Source organism: Chroicocephalus ridibundus, chromosome 15 (assembly GCF_963924245.1).
Source record: "Chroicocephalus ridibundus chromosome 15, bChrRid1.1, whole genome shotgun sequence".
NCBI classification, from domain to species: domain Eukaryota; kingdom Metazoa; phylum Chordata; class Aves; order Charadriiformes; family Laridae; genus Chroicocephalus; species Chroicocephalus ridibundus.
In genome coordinates this window covers 4,107,302-4,132,835 of record NC_086298.1, presented here as the reverse complement: position 1 = coordinate 4,132,835, position 25,534 = coordinate 4,107,302, and the positions used below count along the sequence as shown (strand labels likewise).

At 54.0% G+C, this 25,534-nt stretch overlaps 1 protein-coding gene across 1 annotated transcript in view; it reads left to right on the top strand.

Moving 5' to 3' along the window:
* ASTN2 (astrotactin 2) overlaps window positions 1-25,534 on the top strand; it is a 374,972-nt gene that overhangs the window by 348,346 nt on the left and 1,092 nt on the right. The window contains exons 21-22 of the mRNA XM_063352726.1: window positions 17,687-17,787; window positions 19,072-19,255. Of these exons, the coding sequence (XP_063208796.1) occupies window positions 17,687-17,787; window positions 19,072-19,255 (285 nt within the window). The remainder of the gene's footprint in view (window positions 1-17,686; window positions 17,788-19,071; window positions 19,256-25,534) is intronic.

Sequence of the window (25,534 nt, the reverse complement as noted above, 5' to 3'; positions counted from 1 at the left end):
TTGGGTTCAGGCGACAGAGCAGGAGTGTGGTAGGGCATGGCCTGCAATTTCTCCACTGCAACTGCTGCTGCTTAATTATTTTGCTTAAAAGTGGGCTGGTCTGGAGTTTTGGGACTTTTTTTCAGTTGAATGTCCTGAGGCTTTAGAAATCCTTCGGCTTCACAGGTTCGCAGTCCTCATTGCCCGTCTCAGGTTATGTTAGTGCTTAGGTGGCCGAGTCCCTGCTGCAGAACCCACGTTTGCAAAAGTAGACAGTGAATTCAGGCAGCCCCGTTTTGGGAGCATCATCTTCAAGGCTTCACTGGCAGCGCCACAGCTCCCATTGGCTTCAGCTGAATTTGCACCAGAGTAGGTCAGCGTAAAATGGAGACACCCAAGGTTAGCAAGTAACCTCAAAGTAGATGCTTCTTCCTGACTTTTCCCACCTGTAAAACAGACGTGTTAAAACTGAGCTACACCCTTTGCTAAGTTTCCTATACAGTGAGGAGAACAGCGTAATAGAATGGGAGAGAACGCCGAGAAATCGCTGCTTGGTTGTGGAGGTGGCATCTACATGGTGAGGTGGGACTCGCCATGGGTGGTGCTCCCTGGGGGAGCTATGGCCCACTTGGTCTCTCCTTGGTCTCCCCGATCTGATGCCACCTTGTACTGCCAAGGATATTCGCCCTGAGAACCTTCAGAGTGATTGCTCCCAGCACACGTGCCCTCATCGCTCCTGGTCACCTCACACACACACTCACTTCCCTCATCAGGAACGAGATAAATTCGATTATACAGCAATATGGTTTCTGTTATGAAAAGGGGAAAGAAAATACCCTGGCTTTCACTGAAAACCCTCGGAGCCAAAGCTTATGTCATAATTTAAATCTTTCTTAAAAAAAAGTAGGGTCTGAGGGTTGTGCTTTGTTCAGGGGATGGTGGATGGAGGGGGTGGTGGGGCAGGGTCCTGTCTTCACTAGATGAGCTGCGGAGCCGGGTGTGGAAGGAAGGGCTGCAAAGGGAGCCCCAATTCAAGTGCTGGGTTGCTGGTGGATGTTTGCCCAAACACCTGGGGCCACTGGCCAGGCAGGTCAGTGAGGTGGGCTTGGGTGCTTACCCTGACTCAGCTCTGGGCTGTCATACCCCTCAGTCAAGGTCTGTTGCTTTTCCTCCATCTTTTCTCCTCTTGATTTCTGCTTGGGAAGCCGCAGGGCAGCGCACGGCAGCAGCAACCTGAGCTACGTCTGGAGCATGCCAGCTCCTGGCATTGTTTTCTCCCTCCTTCTGAGCATCTCCCACCTCCCTGCAGCTGTGGAAGTAGCCTCAGCTCTTAATCTCATCGCACAACCCTGAACAGAAGGGCCTGCCGCCGGGCTGGGATACTTTCATATTTTCTTTCTATCTGTCTGGTTTGCATCATCACAGCATCTCAGTCTTCCTGCCTTTCAGTGACAGGGTGTGGGGGCAGTAGATACCCTGCACATCGCAGGCTCTACACACACCAGTGCCATGTGGTAGGGGATGCTGGGGTGTCTCTGGAACCCCAGGCTGCTGGGGGAACCACCCAGAAGCAGCATCCTGAACCAAAATGCTTCTTCAGTGCCCTTTGACATGTCACCACTGATGTTAAGGGAAAGGATTTCAAGCCATTACAGCTGCCACAAGTTGTACCCTTGGCCCTACGTCGCATCTCCGTTCTTGCAGAAGCATCCGTCCTGCGTGGGCAAGGATTGATGTGTGTCCCCACCTTGTGCAGCCCATTCTCCATTGGAAGCTGCCGTCTTAATAACAGCATCTTCTTGCTTAATTGTGAGTTTAGTTGTCCCAGAGCAAGTCTGGGATGATGCGCAAGAGTCACATCAATGCGTCCCTCACTACTTTATGCCCGTAAAGTAGACCAAGGGAGAAACAAGGACTCTGTCTCATCCCAACCCTCTGTCTTGCCTGCCCAACTGGCCTCATCCCCATGAAGGCGGTATGTAGGGGGCTGGTGGGGACGTGAAGCTGCCCTGGATAATCCTATAAATCCAAACTTCGCTGCACTGCCATGGCTGTGATGTGTTTATCTGAGTGACTACCAGTGCCACCCTCTCTGTCCTCTCTGCCTCTTGTGCTTCTCCCCTCTGGGTTTGGGGGGGTTTGTTGGGTTTGTGTACGTTTTGTGGTGCTGTGTCCCCATGGGTGCTGCCCGTCAGGGCTGGACCTGAGTGCATGGAGATGTGTGGATGAGGACCGGTGTGCATTTCTGTCCTTAGCGTTTATGGCTTTGGCTCTGGGGGGCTGGAACACCTCACTTTGCTGGGGTCTTTCCCAAACCAGCAGCAGGAACATACACCTTAGTGCTATAGCCCTATAAGCCCACCATCCCGTAACCCTTATTTCGTAGCCCATCTGAGGTGAAATAATGGCCAGATGCTGCTCTAAATAATCTCTGGGTGTGCAGGTGTATCTTGAGGTGTCTGATGCGGACACCTGTGGCTGTGCACGCGAGGAGCAGCGTGTGATGGTGGGGCCGGTTAGCCCCGTGCTCGGGCAGGTGAAGCAAACCCTTTGCGGAGGGTTTTCCACCAAGGACACTGCAGAGACCGGAATATCCTAAATACTGCTACAGCCCAGCAAAGTGCTGCACCTCGAGTTCTGCTTGGCAGCGTACCCCGTACCCTGCTCCCCAGGCTTGCCGTGACATCCCTCTGGCCCTTCCATTGCCCATCCAAACCTGCCTGATGGCTGCCCTGGTACAGCCCACCCCATGGTACAAAGCCCACCCCATGGCGTGAAACCCACCTGTGTCACCACCCCCACCCCCACCCCCCAACTCCCGAGCTCTTTCAGGCCACCTCCAGCTTTGGGCTCCGTCCCTGGCTCGTACCTGCTGCACTGCCACACGCCGAATTGTTTTCCAAGTGGAAACATGAGTGGAAGTATTAACTCCACAAGGGCCTTTCTGTGCAATGCGCCGGGATTAAATATTTATGTTGGCAAAAAGCATGTAATAGGCAGCTCAAGATCAGAGATAATGAAATTGAGGTGTGTGGAGAAAGCTGGGGGGAGGCAGGGGGCTTGCAGGAGCAGAAGGGAGAGGGACCCAAGTGGGTTGTAGTATGCGCGCATGGGCCATTGCTTTTGGTTTTATTAATACCCACCTGTTTGGGGGGGGGGGCCCAGCCCCATCGCTGGGAGCTCTGCAGCGCATGGGGGAGTGCGGGGATCAGCCATCGCCGTCCCCTGTGTGCACACCAGCGTCGGGCAGGAGTAATTGTCACTCGGGTGACTTTAACCGAGAGCCACCTGAAGTGAGGTGGGGCAGGGACCATCCTGCAGAAGGACTAGCAAGGGATGAGACCCTCTCTGTGTCATCTGCAAACAATGTACGATCCTAAATCATTAATAGCGGTGATATAGGATCCCTCGCTCTTCCAGACCGCTGCAGTCAAGGTTATTTACCGGTGACTGTAGGCGATCAGGCAGCAATGTGGTTTGGATTATACGGAGGGTTCCCGATGGGGTCAGGAGGATGCTCATGGCAGCACAGGGAGCGGGGAAGGCCCATGCGAGCCTCCATGGTGGGTGTTAACGGAGAGCCCCAACAAGGATGGGGTGTGGGAGGCGAGGGCGCTGGGCCATGCGGGAGGGAGGACCCGCTCCGCCGCCGCGGGAGGAAAACAAGGAGCGCATGCGACAGCAAAGGGCGCTGCTCTTTCTCAATTCATTATCTTTATGAGACAACAACATCTCTCTCACTCTTTGCCCCCCCCACCCCCAACAACAAATATCGCGGAAGGCGGTGCAGGGGGGCGCGAGTCCCGCGCCGTGCTGTGGGACTGCAGCCAGTGGCGGAGCCTCCGGGGAGGTATGAAACGAGGCATGAATGGAGTGTTAGGAGAGAATGGAAACTCTCCACTGGCTCCCAGGCCGTCTCTCTTGCGGGGGGTCCCTTGCTCACGATGACAGCGTTGCCTCTCATAAACATGCATTTCCTCATCCCCATTTGTTTCTCTCTCTTGTGCAATCTCTTGTACCAGGAGGGATTGGGAGTGAGTCCCAATGGTACGTGAATGTGTTACAAAAATCCTTCCCACCCTGCCACCAACGAAGTACTGAGAAACAACAACTGGGTTTAAAAGAAAAAAAAAAAGAAAGAAAAGAAAGATGGGGGGAGCCGGATGGATTTGCTACTGGCCATGAGTTATTATTCTGAGTATAAACTCAAGGGCATGGCTGTGCTGGTAGTTTGCAGCATCAACCAGCACGCAGAAGCCCCGGCTCCGCTCGGTGCTGTGCATCCCTCTGGGAAAAGGAAGTTCCTTCCCCATATGACTTTCCTGGGTGAAAAACATGGGACAAAAATAGGGGCAAAGCAGCTTGGCTGAGATCACATAGTGCTCAAACTAAGAGCATAGTCCTGGCTCCAGCCTCCCTGCCCAACACTACCCTCTGTGCTGGGTGGTTTCTCTTGGGAGGGGTGAGCAGCACAGCTACTGCCTTGCTGCCAGGCCGGGGGCATCATCGGCCAGTCCGGGGACATCGGTTGCCAGTCTGGGGGCATTGGCCGGGCCGCCCTTCTCAATTGAGGAGAGAGCACAACGGGGGTGAGGTGTGACGCTAAGGCGCAGGAGCGAGTCCCACCATCAAACACAGAAAGTCTCCTGGACTGGTAGTAGAGGTTAGAAGGTCTCCTGGACCTGGGCTGGCGGAGCAGGGACGGAGGATCTGTGTGTTATCTCTGCTGCAGAGGAGGAAAAGCTGCTGGGAGTAGCAATCCTCCTGCACAGAGGGAAAAGCAAAGGAAGGAACCTGCAGGGAGCGATGCCTCTTGGAGCAGCATCTGCGGGAGAGTGGGGCTGGCTCCGCACTCCGGAGGCTCGCAAACACAGCCGCCGCAGTGCCGAGGCGCGCTCCCGAAACGCGGGGAGCGGGTCTCCGGTGCCGGTGGAGGCCTGCTGGGGGTAGCAGGGCTCTTGCTCGAGGCCGGTCGGCTGCATAGCCATCATTTCAATAAAGAAATGATTAAAAGGGGGTGGGGAGGGGGGGGTAGTGGGGGGAGAAAAACCCAAAACATCTGTTTTACTTCAAATCAGGGAAGATTCCTTTGCTTGCAAGGAATGTGTAAATCACGCCGGGCTGGGAGATGTACATAACCCTGCCTGAAAGCCCCTCTGCACTTCAAACGAATTCTAACGTGCTTACTGGGATTTTGTTTTTATTATTTGTTTCGGGTCCCCCCCCCACCCAGCCCTGCCTCCCTTCACCCTACCCTCCGCCCTCCCCGTCTGCCTGCTGGAGCGGTGGGAACCTCCTGCCTGCTGCCAGCCCCTCGCCCCGTCCCCCCGCCATTCAGGGGCCTCGGGGAGCAGCCAGCGGCGGCCACAGACCTGACCAGTGTCCTTCTGCTGGGACTTGCTGGCACGCAGCATCCCAGCCTTGCCACCATCCTCCCCCCATTACAGGGACCCCTCACCAGTCCCGCAGCCCGGCGCAGGGCACGGATGCCTCTCGCTCGGAGGCTGGCACATCGGGATCCTGCCTGGCATGCAGTGAGCAGGGGCGTCCCCCTCCTCCGAGCCGGTCCCTTGTGTGCCGTTAATGTTGTCGTGCTTTGTTTTGCTTTGTGTCATGCGGAGGGTGAAGCTAGGGCTGGCCAATGGTGCTGGGGACAAACCCAACTGAGATAGGTAGATTGATGGCCTCTTCTCATAGGGGTGCGCGACCACCCCTCTGTGCCAGCTCACTAAGGTGACTCGCCCTGTGCTAGAGGGACCACTCCTAGGGCCAAGGACAGGCTCTGCTCCCTGCAGCTGGTGCAGCCCTTCGCCTTTCCTCGGAGGCTGTGGAGTAGGAGGCCCTATTTTGGTGGCTTATATAAGAACAGTCAGCCATGGACTGGCTTGAGGTGGACCACCCACTACTCCTCAGATGACACTGCCTTTTGAAGTCGCTACCAGCCTGGGCTGGATTTCAACCAGCAGCCCAGATGGAAGCCAAGCCCCCAGGAGGATGAGAACAAGCCCCACCATGGGGATCTCCTGGGGTAGCAAACTGTGGAGTGTCTGGTTCTTGTTTAGAGTGACTGTGAGGTTGGGAGGGGCAAACGTTTCCCAATTTGCCAAGGGTCACAACCTTCCTCTCCCCCATCTCCCCAGGGCCGGCGATGGCCAAGCTTTGCAGAGCGTTCATAGGTTGATAGGCTGGTATGGTTAGCTGTGAACATTTCCATTGTGGAGCTCACTGCGGGGGTCCAGGCCCTCGCTCGTCTCTCCTTTCTCCCTGGCACAACTGGAGGAAGAGTTTGATTTATTCCCTCTCTTCTCTGAGCAGCGTTCTCGTCTCCTGCAGCTGCAGCCTCCCCGAGCCCTGCTGTGTTTTCATGGAGGAGGACAGCAGCCATCCCAGGAGTAGCCCAAGGAAGGTATTAAAGTGATGTGTGCCCACCCTGCACGCGGGACTGATGCTTTTAGATGAGTCTGAAAGCCACCCACCCGTAGATCCGTGCGAAGAAGACAAGCAAAACTTCAGAGTAATGATTTACCCCTAAACGCGTAACCTTTGCGGAGCCGGGACTGGAGGCTTCGGGGTGTCTGTGGCTGAGGGAACGGGCAGGGTTGTCCCAGTGCTAAGAGCAGAGCAGAAGGTATTGCAGTGGCGGGGAGAGAGGATGGGGGTGCTGCCCGGGGGTACCCTGGCCCTGGGAGCAGAGTGGGTATTGGGGGGGATGGTGGAGAGCTGGAGGGATGGATGGGTGTTGTGGTGTCCGTGTGAAGGCTGCGGCAGGACCTGAGGGACATGTGGGATGCAGAGCCTGGGGAAAGCCCTCCTTGGCCGTGCTGCGCCCGGGACAGCTCGATCCATCACCAGCTCTCGCTGACACTCTGCAGCCGGAGCGGGACCAGCCCCTGGGATTTGCAGCCTCGGGCACGAGTCTGAGCCATGGCGTGGGGGGAATTGTTCCAGCAGCACGGGGAGGCAACTCGTTTGACCTTTGTCCAAGGGCTTTGTTTGGGATATCCTGATGAGTCCCAGCAGAACGGGGACTCTGGCGCGTGACAGACTGATACGAGCTGCTTTTGTTCCTCTGGAGACAAAAGCACCAGCCCATAGTGGCTCAGCACCACCTCCTTCTGGTTCTTCAGTCCACCAAAGGACGTTAGAATTCACATCCTGGGTGACTTGGGATCTTCTCTGGCCTTGCCAGGCAGAGGGGGAGACCACCTTGCCCCAAGACAGACAGTGGAGATTGCAAAGATCTGGGCCACTTCTTGCTGCGTCACCTGTGTAGGCACATCTGTGAACGGTCATCATCTCAGCCAGCAGGACGAAAGCAAGGACACGACTGCCAAGAAATACGGACCATGAACACCCTCTGTCCCTCCTCCCCAAAGCTGATAATTCCACAGCGATCCTGCTTTTTCTGCCATCGTCCTGTTCCTAGACTTCAGGGACCATCCCTGTGGGACATCCTCAGTCTACTGGGCATCTTCAAGCCAATAAAAGACCACGACTTCTTTCTCCCTGGGCTGTGCCTAGGAGCTAGAGCCCCAGGGTTGCAACATAGGCGGTGTTGATGTTATCTGATGTCAGGGCGGCATTTTTGGGTGTGCTGTCCTGCTGCCATGCCAAAGAACTGTTCTCTCAACCACATCTCCTCTCTGTCAGAAGTTTTGTGCCTTGCAGCAGCCCCTCTCTCAAGAGAAGCTTGCTCTGCTCTTCCTTCATCAGTGGTGTAAAGCTGCTCCTGAAAGGATGTACGGGGGAAATAGAAACCTTATCAAGGGTGAGAGCAATTATCTATCTGCTCCTTGCCAGTGGTTGCGAGGAGCAGGGGTGACAAAGGAGGAAATCTGTAAGACAGAGAAAAGGGCAAGGGGGGACATGGGGAGCCCTGTGATGGTGGAAGCACCTTGAGGACACAGTGGCCGGGGAGCTGCACTGACCGTGCTGCACCTTTGGGGTGAAACCATGGCCCCGCTGAAACCGGCTGGCCTTTTTCCCTCGTTTCCAGTGAAACATGTTTTTGCCTAAGGCAATCTTGGCACTGCCTCCTGCAAGGTGTCTGGCTGGCAAAGGGGCTCCTTGTGGGATCTTGGCCCTCCAACACTGTATCATTCAGGAGCAGGGCTCTGGGGAACAGAAGGTGGCCTGTGTATCAAGGCCCCCTTTCACAGCCATGGCGGTACTAGGAATCGCTGCTCTGCTGGGGTTTATTGACGGGGTTTCGAGGGAAATCTTGGGAAATTGAGATGTTGCAGCTGAGGCTGGGAAGGCAAATGTCCTACCAGGCATTTCTCTAGCAGAATGGTGGTGGATCCAGGCAGTAGCAAGAACTGGTCAGGATTTTTAATTCATTTCTTTCTTTCCCTTTTATCCTTTTTTTGAATCTTGTTCGACAGGGATCTGAAACAAAAAGAGGTTGATGAAGTGCTGTAAGGAGTGAGAGCTGAGCAAACCTGGGTGGTAGCTTGGCTCAGGTGTGCGGCGGGGGGGCGGGGGGACCAGTGCTCACGCCTTGCCCGCTGCAGGTTTTGGCTCTGCATGGCCCCGTAGCTCAGAGACAGGAGACTAGGCAAGCCTAGGAGATCTGGAGCAGCAAGGTAAGCTGACCCAGTGCCAAAAGTCATGGGGTGGCATTTTCCCATCCCTCAGCTCTCAAGCTGGTAAGACTCAGTAGAGCTACCTTGTTCGTGCTACCTAGGGATCAGCCTTGCGTGTAGACATGCTCAGCACTCTCCTGTGAACTTCTCCTCGCTCTTGTCATCTCCCCAGTGCCACCCAGCTGCCAGAGAACAGCAGCCACTGCCACAAATGAATCCAGGTGCCAGGTAGGAAGGCATCTGATATCACAGAATCATAGAATCACAGAACGGTTCGGGTTAGAAGGGACCTTGAAGACCAGCTAGTCTAACCTCCCTGCCCTGGGCAGGGACACCTCCCACCAGCCCAGGTTGCTCCAAGCCCCGTCCAACCTGGCCTTGAAACCCCTCCAGGGAAGGGGCAGCCACAGCTTCTCTGGGCAACCTGGGCCAGGGGCTCACCGCCCTCACAGCAAACAATTTCTTCCTGAAATCTCATCCAAGTCTCCCTTTTACCAGTTTGAAGCCATTCCCCCTTGTCCTGTGGCTCCCCTCCCTGATCCAGAGTCCCTCCCCAGCTTTCCTGGAGCCCCTTTAGGGACTGGAAGGGGCTCTAAGGTCTCCCCGGAGCCTTCTCTTCTCCAGGCTGAACCCCCCCAGCTCTCTCAGCCTGTCCCCACAGCAGAGGGGCTCCAGCCCTTTGATCATCTCCGGGGCCTCCTCTGGCCCCGCTCCGGCAGCTCCGTGTCCTTCTGCTGTTGGTGGCCCCAGCGCTGGACGCAGTACTCCAGGTGGGGTCTCACACTTTAGTTTCTGTCTCTTGTCGAGCAGGGGTGCGTGGCAGCTGTTGGGTGTGTGGTACGTGCAGGTATGGGCGCAGTGGTGGGATGCTGTGACACCAAAGTGACACTGTCCCACACTGCACCCCTGCAAGGCAGCAGTGTTAAATGGCCCTGCCTTCCTCCCTGGCAGCCCCCATGAGTAGTAGCAGGTTCTCAAGTCAGTGGGTTTGAGCACGGACAAGGAATCAGCTACAACTCAGGGTAACCTTGCAGTGCGGATAACTCTGGGTGGCTTTCCCAGGGTTGCCACAGAGCAGAGGTGGACCCTTGGCTGTGCAAGCCTGTCCCCAGCCGCTCGACCTGCCCTCACCGTCTCAGAAAGCAATTCTCCTCTGCCCTTTTCCAGAGGTCTCCTTGAAGCAGCCTCCCTGTGCTCTTCCTCCTGCCAGGAGCATTTGATGGGCACTGCTTTATAGGCTTCCAAAAGGCATCAGACACCTGAGACATGTTGTGGCAGGTACATTTATTTCCCTCCATCTGACAACTGCGGTCTGGTATTGTTGGGAGGCATCTGTTGAAGGATAACGATTAGTCTCACAGCATTTGCTGTCCTGGAGAAAAAGGTGTGAATTGTGAGAACAGTTTACTGACAGCCTCGTGTACGCACGTACCGGCAAAGCTTCGATACTCTGGCGTGGCACCAGCTTTGCTGCTAACCTGCTCCTCCATCACGCTGATGGGAGCAGGGTCAGTTGTCACAGATGGTTAAAAGAAGCCCAGTTATAAAAGGTAATTTCTTGGGTGGTACAACTCTGAGGAGAGCTTTCTAAAGGATTTTTTTTTTTTTTTTCCAAGATGGCCCTATCCACTGTTTCCTTATTGAAGTACAGGCCCTGCGGAAAGGCAGAGCCAAAAATGATGGCAATGCAAAACAGGAGACGTCGGTCCTTTCGCAGAAGTTGTGTGATACGTAAGCAGCAATTCGCTGGGTGGTGGTAGCACGTTGGTGTCGCCTCCTTGGTGCTTCTCCCCAGCCTGCAGCAGGCACCGAGCTGCTCAGAAACTCCGCTTCCACCACGAGCCACCCGCTCTGCGCCGGCACAGCCCGCGGTCCCACCACAGCCCCTTGTCCTCCGCCCTGCCCCGCTTTCCTGCCAGGCTTCAGATGCCCTAACAGTAGCATCTGATTGCTGTAATACTTGTGGCACTGCCAGCCCTGGGGAAACAGCACGAGGACGTCCGCTGCCCCGTTAAGTGTCGCCCAAATCCTGAGGCTCCAGCAGGGGCTGTGGTAGGGATGCAGCGTGGCCAGCCCCGTGCCAGGGAACCAGCCCACCTCGCCGTCTGGCACCACGGGCGCTGGCGCGGCGTGAGCGATCAGCCTGAAGCCAGGGCCCAACAAATAGACCAAGAATATCCTCTCCTTCCAAAAACCACTCCCTGCTCATTGTCTGCTTGGTATTTGCCGCAGAGACTGGGGGGGTGTGGGTTGTTCTCATTTACCTTTCTTAATTATTTCAAATCACAGAGTGGCCAATAAGCTCAGCGGCATTCCTGTGGCTTGTGTGGACGGGCTGCTTTTTATTTGATTTGATTTCTTTTTAAATTGTAATGGTTTCTGAATTGGGAATGCTTGCACTAAACACACCCCCCCCTCTCCGTGCTTGTCCAGACTGCTGCTGGCAGGCGAGCCCTGCTCCTGCTCTGTGGCCATCAATTTTCATTTGGGAGCCTCGGCGGGAGATGTATGAGCCCACGGTGGGGGGACCAGGGTGGATGGGTGCCCAGTGGCCCCATGGACCAGGCAGACCCCATGGCATGCGGCTGGGGGCAAAACACCCACAGCTCTGCTCCACCACGCAGCACCCCTGGGCTCCCCCACGTTGCAAGAATAGTCTTTCAGGGAAGCTGTTTGCGTAAATTTATTGATGTTTTTAGCAGCTAGGAGATGCTGAGATGAAGGTCTGTTGCTGCTCACCAGACTGATGCTCTGCTGTGAGCGTTGGGACAGAGAAACACACACCCCATCTCATCCAGGGAGCCCCTCACCTTGGTGTCTGGGAGCTGAAGGCATTAAAAGACTGGCAGAGGACAACGTTTCCTCGTGGGTGGGTGCGAGGAGTGTGTTCACACTCGGGTATGTTTGTGGCACCGTTCCTGGCCGCTTCGCACGTGCCTGAGCCCAGGCACAGCCCGAACCTTGCTGGCCCCGGGTCCCTTGTGCCCAGACCCCGTGTTGAGATCACTGGGGAGGGAGGAGGCAGGGACTGCCAAGAGCTGGTCCACTGAGGGCTTTTAAAGGGAGGCCTCCGAATTGTTTTTCAGCTGGAACAGGAAGCGAGAAGGGCTGGCAAAGCAGGGGTGTGATGTGTGCGTGTCAGCACGCTGCGCCAGCCGCAGCGGCGCTGGTTGCGTGTGAGCCCAGAGAGCCCGAGCTGCGCCGAAGGCAGGGGTGAGCCGTGACCGACCAGAGGGAGACGGCAGGACGTGCACATAACACTCAGGTGACGCGACCTCAGCCGGGCCAGGATTTGTGTGGTCATGCTCAGCATCACGGGTGGTGGTACCCATGCTGCCAGGGGAGAGAGAACCCATCGCACCGTGTGTGTGACACCGGCCAGCTCTGCCCTGCGCCCAGCTCCTGCAGCCAGCAGCAAATCAGAGTCTCGTGGCCACAGGAGCAACGCGCCAAGCCCAGGCTTATCAGCCAAGCCCTACTGGCACGAGCATCTTGTGGTTGCACCACTTCGGAAAGCATGAGACTGATTTTCTGCACGGCGCTGGACTCCGGAGGACCGTCTCTGCCCTGTCCCCCATTTACGTGACGCAGGGGTCCCCTTAGCGCAGCCCAGGTTTGCCAGACAGCCAATACTTTTGGATGTAGCCAGCTGCTCGTAGACACCTAATTAACTTAGCACGGGTGTTAAGCAGCTGCAGGATTGCTTATTGGCCTCCTTGTCGGACCCTTCTCTCTGCAGCCCAGGCAGCTCGTTTGTGGTACGGCATCTCATTGAGCAGCTGCAGGAGCCCAAAGGCTTCAGGAAGAGCCGCGCACAAGACAGAGCAGAAATGCCTGTGGTGTCTCTGTAGGATAGAAAGAAATCAGCCGCCGAGCTGAGGAAGGTCAGATGTAGAAGTTCTTATCTCCCTTCCCGCAAATGAGGATCACGAGTAAAGCACTCAAACATCATGAGCATCATGAGAGGGAGTTAAAAAAACATGAGCCGATGGTGTTGTCTATAAATAAATAACACGTTCTGGGGTTTCATTCTCAGCCTTACGGTTTCATGCCTTTAGAATCTTGTATTTTGGGTTCTTTTTTTTTCTCTGCATTGAGAAGGGATAGAAACATATTGTTCTATTTTTTAATTATTTTTTTTTAAATGCAATTGACAATCTTCCACAATCCTTGTATTCCAGCTTTAACACCCCCTCTCCGCTTTCTCTTCCTCCCCCGGGAAGCATCTTGAGCCTAGTGATAAAATCCAGGCTTCAGCCAGCGTTGGGTGGGGTATCTACGAGGAAGGTGGTGTTGACATTTCCTGAGGCCACATGTTAATTGCTTTCTATCTCTCTCTAAAAGTTCCTTTGGGTCCCAATAGGTTTGAATTTAGTAGTAAATATTTAAGCGGCGTGACTTTATAGGACTTCATACGTTGTGTTTTGCTGCAGAGGTGGCAGCATTTCCAGGCATGGAGGGGCTCATCCCTGCCAAGAGCGTATGTGCTTCCAGTGGTGAAATGCTCTTTGGAACTTGTTTGGGCAAAATATATCTTAGTGTTTCTAGAAAAGCAAATGTTCATGTATGATCTTACCGAGGGCGCAGGTGAAAAAGAGGATCAGCTGTGAGACAGGAGCAGGTAGCCCCAGGCTCTTTTGGAAAGCACAGGGAGAACGTGAGAAAAACGTCGTGGGGAAAGTTTATTGCTAAACAAAACACCTCCAGGTGATGAAGGAGGCTCTGCCAGATCGTAGCTACCATATGGCATTCCAGGTTGTCTGAAGTGGTTTCATACACTGAGTGGGGGTCTGGGACCTTTTCGTTTCTGGCTTTGACTTTACCCCAGAGATCCTCTGCCTTGGGCAAAGCACTCAGAACCACTCTTTGGCCTCATTATTTTTTTACAAATTGTTGTAAAAGGGTTGGCATAATCAGGTGTGGCTCCGTTGTCGTCAGTGGGGATGCTCCCATTTTTGGCCCAAAACGCTGTATGTAGATGTAAGTATAGATGTAGCGATAGGATGAGGGGCAATGGTTTTAAACTAGAGCAGGGCAGGTTTAGATGAGACATGAGGAAGAAGTTCTTTACAGTGAGGGTGATGAGACACTGGCCCAGGCTGCCCAGAGAGGTGGTGGAGGCCCCATCCCTGGAGACATTCAAGGCCAGGCTGGATGAGGCTCTGAGCAACCTGATCTAGTCGAAGATGTCCCTGCTGACTGCAGGGGGGTTGGACTAGATGGCCTTTAGAGGTCCTTTCCAACCCAACACATTCTATGATCCTATGAAGTATGGCAGGAGGATCTCCACGGAGCATCGCAGAGCTGGACTCCAGCGCACCACATGCTCTGTGTAGCTCCCTCCCTCAGTCCTGCTCCCTTCGCACGACATCCCCATCTCTCCTGTGTGGTGGTGGTCCCTCTCCTCTCGCCATCTGCCCTCTTCATGCCCTGTTGGGTCCCAGGCTGGTCCCATCCCTGCATCTGCTGGAGGTTGCTCTTGGACGTGGTGAGCAGGAGCCGCCTGTTAATGCTAGGTTTACACCGAGCTGCGGATCTTTGCACTCTCTTCTTTTAATTGTCTGTTTCCGGGAATAAAGACAAAAAATAACCCCCAGCACATTAACTGGCCGTAAAAGTGTTTTGCCGCAGAGAGGCAGGGTGGTCAAGTAGTTTGAGAACAAGATTGGAAACCATCATCTCCCGAGTTTCTAAACTGTTCATGTCAGTGAGCCTCTCCGGGGCACGATGCTTCACCCCATATGTCTCTACTGTTGGTAAAACAGAGCTATTAATACCGCTGTGCTTCAGGGTGATCTTTTTTGGACCATGATTAATGTTAAAACCCCCTGAGATCACTCCTTGGACAGAGCTAGAGAGGTGCAGTGGGCTGCGTGCTGCCAGGGCTGCCAGCTTCCACCAGAGCTGAGTTTGTCGGTGCTGGTTCCAAAACATCTCAGTCAGAGTAAACGGAAACGAAAAACTTTCCTCTAAGGTTTTTGAACGGGGACTGGTTTCAGGTCAGGTAAAGCAATTGTATATTTTTTTCCATGTTTTGATTTTTTTTTCCTTGTATCTTCTGAAAAAATGATGAAATGAGGGGCTTGTTTGTTGATGTATTTTTTTAACCCAGGCCTGACCGCTACGGATGCTCTTGCTCTTGGCCGCTGAGTGACTTTGTTCCCGTGTGTGCCAGGCAGAGGGGAAGAGTGCAGTCGAAGGGCTAACGCAGGTCTTTAACGTCGCCCAAAGGGCTGGATGTGCTTTAACACCCTGCCAAGCAGAGACGCTCCCTCCTGACCCTACTGCCGACGGAATAGGTGATGTGGGCGCTAATTGCCGAATATTACAATCGCATTTTGACAAAATTCTGCCGTTTTTCAAGGAAAGTGCTCTGGCACCGATTGCCTCAGAGCTAATGGAGCCTTACTGACTGAGCCAGTACGGGCAGAGCAGAGGTTACGCATTAGCTCTGCTCACCCATTAAAAAAAAAAGAAAAAAAAACCGCAACATCACAGCCGCTGTGGCTAAGCCAGTGACCCCAGGATGGGGATGGAGCTCAGCTCGCAGCGGTAACCTGCTTGTTAAGCCCTTTTACTGCTTGTTGTGCTTGTGCTGATGAGCAAGAGGAGCTGCTGAGCTCCTGGACGGGCAGCAGGACTCCTGGGGTCTCTGCCCAGCTCTCCCGCTGCAGGGTTCCTCGCGGCTGGGACTCAGGTCCCCCCACCCAACACTGGGTGCCTCTATTGCTGTTCCTTTCTGGACCTGGAAGGAGGGGATTGTCCTGGCTTGAGGTAGAACATAACCAGCTTTCTGTTCCGTAATTTTACTTCTTAGCTAGGCCTCTTCTAACTCTCTGAAGTTAACAGCATGTTGTGCGGGAAACGGTTCGTTCTCAGAGCGATAAGACCAATGTTCACAATTAGTGCCAAGGAATGATATGCAGAGAGGCTCTTGCTTATACTTATTGCTGTAACAACCAAGGTCAGCTCATTTCATTATTTTCCCTATTGGAGAGTTGGAAAATGAAAAGCATAGAGGGGTCCCATCTGTGGGGAGGAGCGGACAGGACAGGTGACCCAAAATTGACCAACAGGGGTATTCCATCCCATCTGCCCCACACTCAGTATAAAAGCTGAGGGATCAAAGGGTCAGGTCTCTTTCTCCAATGGCCGGTGTCCAAGGAAGACCCTGTTCGTTCATTTGCCTTTGATCCCAATCCGTGTGTTCCTGACTCCAGCTGTGGAATCCAGTTCCCACTTGTCGCTGGGTCCAGCCTGGGACTTCCCCAGTGCCTGCCGGTGACGTCATCCTGGGAGCTTAGTACGGTTTTGTGTATACTGTATCTATTTCATTATTTCCTTTATATTTTATTATTAATATTTCATTAACGTAGTTTAGTTCCTTCTAAACTCGCAAATCTCTTTATCTCTCCTCCTCCTCTCCGTGTGCGAGAGGTGGGGGAAGAGCATCTGTTGCCGGCCATTGGCCAATTTGGCCAAAACCAGGGCAGAGATTCACGCTGCCGAGCTGCAGAGACGCACACCTCACTTGCTCCCGGCGGGACACTCCTTACGCACCGGGAACCCCCCATCTATTGATGGGAGGAGGAGGGACGGTGCCACCTCTGGGATGGGATGCAAAGCCCTGAAGTTCGACTCCTGCCCTGAATTCAGTATTACCCTATTGCTCCGTTGCTGTCCCTTAACTCTAGCGGGAGAACAGCCTGTGTGTGGTACTTGTGAAGTTGCACAGTTGCGGACGTCCTTCCTGAGATGCTCCCACTCTGAGCAGCGTTCCTTGTAAATTAAGGAAAATGATGTCACGCCAAGGAATTAAATAGCATCTCTTTGGGTGAGCTCAGCGTGTGCGTCCCCTGCATGCCCCAGCTTTGTCAAAATGGGAGTTGTCCCTCCACACAAGTGGGTTCCTTGGCAGTCTGCTGGCATCCTTTCAGACGGCGAGTATTGTTAAGGAGCTAATGCTAATTGCTCGGGGAGAATATGTCCTGTGTGCTGGGAATTGCTACCGTGCAAATGTCAGCTCTTATCGGGCGCGTGGGGGGTGTGCAGGGCCAGGGGGGTGCTCATGTGTGGGGTGAGGAAAAGGGAGACAGCATTGCTTCTGTCCCGCTAACGATGCTGAGGAGTTAGGACCGTTCCTTAAGTAAACACACCTCAGGGTCTCAATCCCATTTAAGCTTCAGCTGCTTTTATGGTGCTCTTTGCGCTCTCTGGCAAGAGCTGCTCGGTTTTACCTTAGGATAAGGAGCAGGGCTGTGGTATTTCTCGGGAGCCGGGTACCCCGACACCAGGCATCTCGGACCTCCGAGGGGTTCAAGGCAGCTCCTGCACTTTGTCAAAGCCAGCTCGAGTTTCCATGCCTGGCTCGGAGTGAATAAATATGAACCGATTGCCTTTTGGGAGAGTGGACAGAAGATTGTCGCCCCTGCTGTGAAGAAGCATTCTCATTTTGGAGCTTTGATATTCTGACCAGGACTCTGAGCTCAGCATCCCGGGATGTCCCATGCAGCCACAGCCTGTTTATTCAATGTTTCATCCGGCACAAAAGCCGTATTTTACTGTCAGATGCTCTCCATTAGCTTCAAGTGTGAAATTATCATTCCCACCCTTTTACCAACCCCACCCTGGTGAGGAAATGAGGGAGAAAACAACCTCAAGGGCCGTTCACAGAATGTGTACGAGCTGTCACTTGTCAGCACAGAGCCCGCTTACGGCAGGAATTACTGCTCCGTTCTCCGGAGGGCCGGAGAGGAGCATTCCCGGCTTGCAAATGCCACAGCGTTATAATGCTTGCATGGGTGCCTGGCAAAGCAGCCCTGGAGATGTTTGCATCCTTTTGGAGTCGGGCAGCTGCAGGGTACGGCCCTGTGAGGCTCCCAGGGACAGCGGGGGGAGATGCTGTGTGGGGACATGGTGGCCTGTCCCCCCGGCCCTGGCTCCTTTCCCTGGGTGCTCTCCTGGTCTGAGCCCGAGATCGTCTCACGTCTCCTTGAGGTGCCAAAACTGACTGATAGGAGCCTGGACAACATTTTCCTTTCTCTTGTGAAGGCCGGTTCCCATAACAACCTGGCGGTGTGGGACTGGGGGATAAAGACATTCTTTTCCTTCCTGCCTTCCAGATTTACCCTCTACGCGGTGGATACGCGAGGGAGACACTCGGAGCTGAGCACAGTCACCCTGAGGACGGCCTGCCCACTGGTAGATGACAGCAAGGCAGAAGGTCAGTGTTCAGGCACCTCATTTTCCACGACAGGAGACATTTCCTGCTCATTTTGCTTTTCCTGTGTGTCTTGTACTCCTGCGATCCCCTCCTCTCCCAGTGTGAAGCTCCTGTAAATTCACCCAGGGGCACAGGGATGTTGATCGTCTGAGGAGGGGTGACAAATTGCCAGAGTGTCCAGTAGCAAAGTCCCCTGGGCTGGGCAGCTGGTGGCTCCCGTGGTCCTGTGCCACACAGCTCCACGGCATCCTTCCCTGTGCGCGGCCGTGGGAGCCGATAGCGTGTGTTTGGCACACATCCCCTGGAAAAAGAGCGATCTCTTCGTGCAGAAGCGAGAGGGGCAGCCCTGGCTGCGCCGGGGCAGTGACCGGTGCGGGACACTGTCAGCTCCGAGTGTTCATAAGGATGCTGATGGCAGCATCCATGTTTTGCTTCGGTTCTGAAACAGAAACACGGATAAAAGCCCAGCCACTTTTGCACGTTTGCGTTTTCCAGTTTTGAAACCAGCCCCGTTTGTTCTCACACCCAGAGCGCTTTGCTGCTTTTAAATTTAAAAAGATTCTTCTAAACGAAAGGCGGGTTACCTGTTTTCTTTCTTGTTTGCTTTCTGTTTTGAAAAGCACACCAAAGAAAAGTTTTCATTAATGCTTTGGTTCATGTTACTGCTAAAGCATTCCCAGGAAAAACGAGTAAACAGGAGACTAAAGAAAAGGAAGGAAATGGGATTTTGTGTGTTTTTAATTTCCCAAAAGAGGTCCTTTTCTACAGCAGAGAGTGCACTCTCTTGTTTAATACATCTCAGCTGCTCTAGTAGATACCCACAATGAAGATGTGCTGTATTTCTGGCTCAAGTACCATGTTGTTGTCAACAGTGTCGTGCTCTTCCTACCCTTTAGCATGATAACTGCGCAGTTGCTTTAAGTTTGGTGAATTTGGGAAGAGGTTGCCTGCCCTACCTGGGAGGATGAGGCTGCCTCTGCCTGCGCTGGCAGCCCTCCTCCTCCTCCTCCCGTTCCTTCATGGAGTATTGCTGGGTCGTTGCGGCTGCTGCTTTGGGGCAGCTTTGGGGCTGCTCATGCAGGGCACGGGCTGCGGAATTAGCCTGCGGAACTGCTAAACGCTCCCCAGGTCACTAAACCCTGCTGCTGGCAGCCCCAAGGGACTGGCAGCCATCCCAGACGCCCGCCCCTCCTGCCAGCCCTGCCAAGGGCTTCGCTCCTCCTCCTCCTCCTGCGTTAGCACCTTCTGGCTGTTCATTAATCCCGTCCCCCTGATCCTTTCCAGAGATAGCTGACAAAATCTACAACCTCTACAACGGCTACACCAGCGGGAAGGAGCAGCAGACGGCCTATAACACGCTGATGGAGGTCTCCGCTTCCATGCTCTTCCGAGTCCAGCACCACTACAACTCCCACTATGAGAAGTTTGGAGACTTCGTCTGGCGCAGTGAGGACGAGCTGGGGCCCAGGTACCTGTCCCTTCCCTGCATCCCCCCCGCCCCACCGCCTGGAGCACCCCTCTGCTTGGCCGCTGTGGAAGTGGAAGTGAACCTCGTTGCCTTCTCCTCGTAGCAGAGAGAAGTTCCCTTCTGGTGTTCACCAAGCTGTTCTGCCACGCCTGGGACTGCCCAGTCCCAGCTGATCTTTGGATAAATGTTTATGGGATATCGAGCAGCTGGGTGGGCTCTGCATCAGGCGGGTGATGCTGCAAATGAGCTGAGAGTGTTGGGAAGGCTGGGGGGTGAGGGGAAAAGGGTGTAAAGTAGGCCTGGGACATAGTGAAGGATGCCAGCGAGTGCGCAGCACCTCATCTGTTACCTGTGTACAGCTTTATGCTAGAAATATTTTCTCTTTCCTATACATTTGGTGCTCTGAGGAGGGCTGGAAGGGGTTTTCCTGGGAGTGTAAAGGTAACCTTTCCGGAGGGACTGCATCTGCAAACCCCAGTGTACAGGGAAAGGGGTGGTAAGACTCTAAGAGAGCACAGCTCAGGAATAACAGGCCCATGGACTACATTGTGTCCAGGGGGCTGGCAGCATCCCGGCAGTGTCCCAGCAAAGGCCAGGCTGCCACCCAGCCCCTGGGGAAACACTCGTCAAGAAACGCTCAGAAGTAGCTCTGTCCTTCTGGACATCTTGAGATCTCTTCTAGGATTCAAATAGCCTTGACCTGCTTTGAAGCTTTTTAGAGACATGGTTCATCCAGCGTCCTCATCTAATGTTGTTCTCTGAGAAGCTGAAGCAGAGGAAGGTGGAGAAACAAGGTCTTGCAGTCCATGAATAATTGGAAAAGGTTTTCTTTCTCTCCCTCCTGCTCCTATCTGCTTGTTGGACATGGCTGAGGATCTGTCCATAATACCAGGATGGCAGCTCCTCACAACACTTTACATCCCTCCTGGACATAAATCCAAGCCGGCCTGGGGCTTGCCCTCCTCCAGGGATGACCTTGGTCATAGTTTCTTTGGTAGTTCGTTAGCCTCTGGCGCGGAGCCACTCTCATCCTTCCACTGCTCTCCTCCTTCCTTGATGACACTGCAGGCTTCTTTGTCCTTTTCCATTGCTCCCTTATAATTCCCTGGGAACCATCAGCCCCTTCTTATTTCCCCCGTTATTTGAAATCCACCACAATTATTGAAGGATGCTATCTAGCTTGATACCTACATCAGGCCATGAGATTTGCAAGGTGACATTTAAATTGCCCGGATTGCCCCACTCTGTACCAAGCTACAGCTGGAGTCAGTGGTCGATTCGGCCGCTGTCTGCCTTCCTCGCCGAGCCACATGAGCTCCTCGCAGCGCTCGTGTGCCCCTGTGCTGTACTTGAGAATTATGTGACTTACATCCAAGGAGAAGCATCTACAAACACCGCGGCAGCCGGTGCCAGGCTCTTGACAAGAGTGAAGCTCTGCCGTCCAGCCTCGCTTCTCGGGGAGCTTGGACAGAAACGGAGGCACTGACGTAGCGGGAGGCGAGTGAGGCTCTGCCAAGGGAGGCCATCTCGTAACACGATTTTAATTGACGGACTGTTCTCCTTCCCAGGGGGACATTCATTTTCGTACCTTGAAATGTTTATCAGATGAGCCTCAGCTTCACAGTAAATGTTCGCTCATAAAACTGAGCGACAAGAGGGAAGTTGATTGCCTCCGTGTAATAAATACATCACAGTGGAGTCCTCGTGAGCCCAGTTTCCATGAAAGCCACAGGTTACTGCAAACAGCTGCTTGCGAGAAGACACACTGACAGCCAGATGTCCCAACCAGACGGTTTACATTAAGGAGACATTAAAAACTTAGCTCATAGGTGGCCCTAAACCAGGACTTTCTGTGGTCAGCAGCATCTTGGCACCTGGCTCGCCTCATCCTGCTGGTCTCCTTTAGCAACAACAACCCCTTTCCTGCTCCCCCCCCATTCCACCAAGTGAATCTCACAGAGTTAATTTGTTCCAACAAGCCAGAAGAATCTGTCTAAACCAGTGAAGGTTTAATGCTACTGTGCATTCAGACCTTTGGATCTGTGCAGCCAGGGTGCTTCCTGACACAGCGACAGGGAGGTTTCTCTATTATTTTCTCTTTACTGTGTTTTCGGGACAATTCTTTTGACCACTGCAAACAGGGCCTGGCTTTTAGGAGGAGGCGGAACAAATTAAGTTAAAAATCTTCCTTCCCTGCCCCTACTTGTGGCTACCAGCAAGAACGGGGTCAGGATGTGGCATCAGCCCAGGGCTCGCAGCCTCTCCTTTGCTGAGCCAGTCGCCCAGGCAGGCAGCCGGGACGGCCGCGGGAAATGAAGTGCATCTCTAGAGCAGCTGCCTTCTGGTACCGAGGGGGAATGCAATGTACTGATGGGAGGCTGTGATAAGAGGCCATCGAGTCCCGGACTCATTGTCCTTTCAGATGAGGGGCTGACAGACCCAGGTCAGTTCTCAGTCGAGTGGAAAAATCTGAATTTATGACAAAATCGCCCCATATGGGAACACGGCAGCCAGGCAGCCACCCTCTCCCCGCAGCAGTCCTGGGAAGCTCATCCTTCCCTCCAGCCCAGGTATCGTTTCTTCTTTGCTTTTTCATGCTGGTTCGTTCTCCTTCAGCATCTTCCTCTAGGTGAGATAGGGCAGCGTTTTGCTGGCTCTGGATATGTTTTCATCCCACACCAGCCATCAAGGTGAGTGATCAGCATCCCCCGTGCAGCTGGGGGACAAATATCCCCGCAGGAGCACACCCCGGGCTGGGCAAAGCGGGAGGGAACGTGTCTCCTGCTCTTGGGCACGTCCTTGCAGAGCTGGGGATGGCAACTGGGGACCTCAGTGCCCTGTCCCCTGTGCAATCACTGCACCGCACTCCCTTGCACTGGGGCTGCTGGTTCATGCACGAGCTAAAGTGCCCTGGCAGCAGACGTCCTCCCTTTTCATCTCCTCCATCCTTCTACAGGGTACCGCAGCCACCTAGAGCCATCACTGTTTTTAAATGCCCCTCTCCATCATTTATGACTGCGGCTGGGACCTCCAAAATCCGTCACTTAAGTGGAGACCAGAATCAAGCCCTGGCTGGCACCGACTTCAAACAACTGTCCCTGCAGTGGGCACGTGGACGGTGGGAGGGCACTGCTGGCTCGTGCCAAGGTGGGGGTACCTCCCACCCGGGCTATGGGGCGAGGGGGAAGGGGGCTGCTTCATCCCTTTGGGTGCTGAGAGCTCAGGGTCTGGCCACAGGCAGCCATGAGAGTGAGTCCCCCCTCGCTCGCTCCCCTGCCGTCCTCGCCCGATTCCTGCCCTTTAATAAGGTAATAAATTACTGCTGCTGGCAGGGATGAGGTTGGTCAGCATTTAGGAAGATTTCATTTCCAGTATTTGAAAAGGTGGTCGTTCTGACCCGACAGCCCTCCGCAGGGAGCACTTGGGTAATACCCAGGGCTTGATTTATGGTGTTAAATTGGCAGCCCAAGAACTGCTCCTGTAATTTATTACCCAGCCTTCACCAGAAAGCCTCTCTCTCTTTCTCACCCCTCCCCTCGCCCGCTCTGTCTCTCTTTCTCCTTATTTTTTTTTAAGAGGGAACAGCTGACAGCCGAAAGCTAAATCTAACATTTACACATGACTTCATTACCTCACTAAAATAAATGACTCAAAGCGGCGTAACCCATCAAAACTGGGGCTTTGGCACTGGACACCAAAAGCGGGGGGCCTGATTCCCTCCCTCCCCATCACCCTGTCTCTTTCTTGACCACGGTGCAGTGTGTTTTTAGCATCCTCATAGGGCCAACCCATCGTGTGCTGCATCCCACCCTTAAACATCGATACTTTCCTGGGGCCAACTGCCTCAAGCAGAACTCAGATGCAGGAGGTGTGCGGAGACCAGCTCCATGAGGAGCACAGCTCATGAGACATCAGCAGGTCTGGATGGGTTGACTCCTGGCCACCTCGAGCTGCTCCTCACACTTAGGAATGTTTGCCTGAATAAGAGACCTGAGTATGTATCCGGAAGCAAGGACAACATGGTGATTTTTAGCAAAACCCAGAAGATCATGGAAGTATGGTGGAACAAGTCATGAAAACGGGAAGGTAGAGAAGGCCAAGGGAAGTGGCAGCAAAAGAGTGAGCAGGTTGTGCAGGGGAGGAGTGAGAGGTGGGTGAAGAAAGCTATGGAGGCAAAGAGGAAGGTGAGGTGGTGAGAAGGGAGGAGAGGGAGAGAAGAGGGTGGCCAGCAGGCGTGCGTATGCATGTGCTGGGGAGTCCACCCCTAGTCCAGGGTAGCACCAAGTCATGGTTACCCGCCACTGGCGGCTGCCTCGAGGGCTGGTCATGGCCACTCATTGCCACTCCTCTCTTGCTATGGCTGGGAAAAGCCTTGTGGCAAGCTGGAGTGGCAATCAATCTGAGGGAAACTCCATGGGTTGCTTGGTTGGCCTTTGGATGCGCAACTTCACCATGTTGGACCCATGGACACTTGCACCTGCACAAGCAAGTGGGCAGGGACAAGCTGGGGAAGGGGCAAATACCCCCTTTTGCCAGTAGAGGTGATCTGTGTTAAAGAAGGGTGACCACGGAGCTAGGGCCTTAGAGAGATGATAGTTATCCTTTTTGAGGAGGAGGGTGTTCTGGCTAAATGCTCTCCTCCCAAGCGCTGTCAGCTCACGTAGAAGTCCGTCCAATGAGCTGACCGTGGGCCCTGTGTTTGCTCAGCCTTCCCTGGAAAAAAACAGGGAGAACCAGCTCAGATGTTAAGAAACAATTTCTCAGCATTAGGATGAGTGGAAGGGTTGCCAGCTCTTGGCTCTAAGAACGGGTTGGACAGATATGGATCAGGGCAGGTTGATCCCAGCAAGGAAATGGCACAGATGATGCCTTTTGGTCCCTTCCTGCACCAGTGACTGTGATTTGCTGAAGTTTGTTACCTGTGGTGACAGTCACTACAGACTTTGATTTGCTGCTGAGCTTAGCTTTAATCAATCAGTCTTTACTGAACGCATCTAATGCCATTGCAGAATTTCATAACTTCTTAGCGGCAGGCGTCCAGCAGCGAAGGACCTGCTCTTGGCAGCGTGTCAGGTCTTGACGCGCGGTGGGAGCCCCAGATGCTGTAGAAGGTCAGGTGGCTGCGATGGAGAGTAGCGTGAGTAGCAGAGTTCTGTCAGAGCTGGGCACAGCTCAGCCCGTGACATCATTATTAAGTACGTGTGTGTGTAGCTAACGAGGCTCAAATTGCCTAGTCAGGCTTGTCTTCATAGGTTAAATCAATACATGGAGTGTTGTCCAAGAAGGACCAACTCCCTTTGCTCTTCCCGTCCTCTGTAAAGCCAACCCTGAGCCCGTCACCCCTGGGGAGGAGTGGGGAAGCTTTCCCCATGGAGTCCTGGAGGAGCGGTGTTTCCTACAGCCTTCCATCCAGTCTTCCCGCTCCAGAGGAGGAGGTCCGTAGCCTGCTGGGGATGACGTGATGCCCTCTCACCTCCTGCCACCGTCTCTGCCCTCTGCTGTGGCGCTGGGGTGGCTCTGGCCGCTGCTTCCCCGCTGTCCCGTCCCCGGGTGGCTGCGGGTGTGCGGCCACATCAGGCTCCCGGCGCTTCCCCCCCCCGCCGGGAGCTCACAGCCCGGGCTGAAACACCACTCAGCTTTCATAATCAAATAATCCCCATGTTTATGCCTCGCTGACTGACAGCGCTGCCCCTGACATATCATTATCGGGAATTTACATTCCTGCAGGAACTGCGAAATCCCCTCGCCCCGAATCCAGAGCTTTCCTGTGGCACCAGAGGGAGAGGAAATAATCTGTGATCTTGAGACTTTCAGACCACTGAAGTCAAACCTCTTCCCCTCCCTTTGTTTGATTTAGCACTTTACAGACTCCCACGAGGGGATTTTTGGTTTCTTACGGGTTTATTTTGTTTTGTCTTAATGTGTTGTGCTTTTATTCCTCACTCTTCTAAGTGTCAGTCCTTTTGGGCCATTTGCCTCCTGGAGACTTGGGAAAACAGGAAAGGGAGGGCTGGGCTCGGCAGTTGGGAGCAGTAAGGTGCTGGGGGGCTCACCGGGGTGCACGGGTCCCAGCACATGCGCTGGAGCCTGCCAGGAGCACGTGGTGGTGGTGGTGACCATCTAGCCAGGGGTAGGCGGTGTCCCCAGGGCACCCGAGCTGCTCGAGTAGGTCAGACCTGGGGTCCCTCCAGCCCCGTTGACCCGGTGCTGTGAAATATTAGATATACACAGAACTTTTGGGCAAAACAGAGCTTCTCTCCACCTGAAAGACATTGTCTT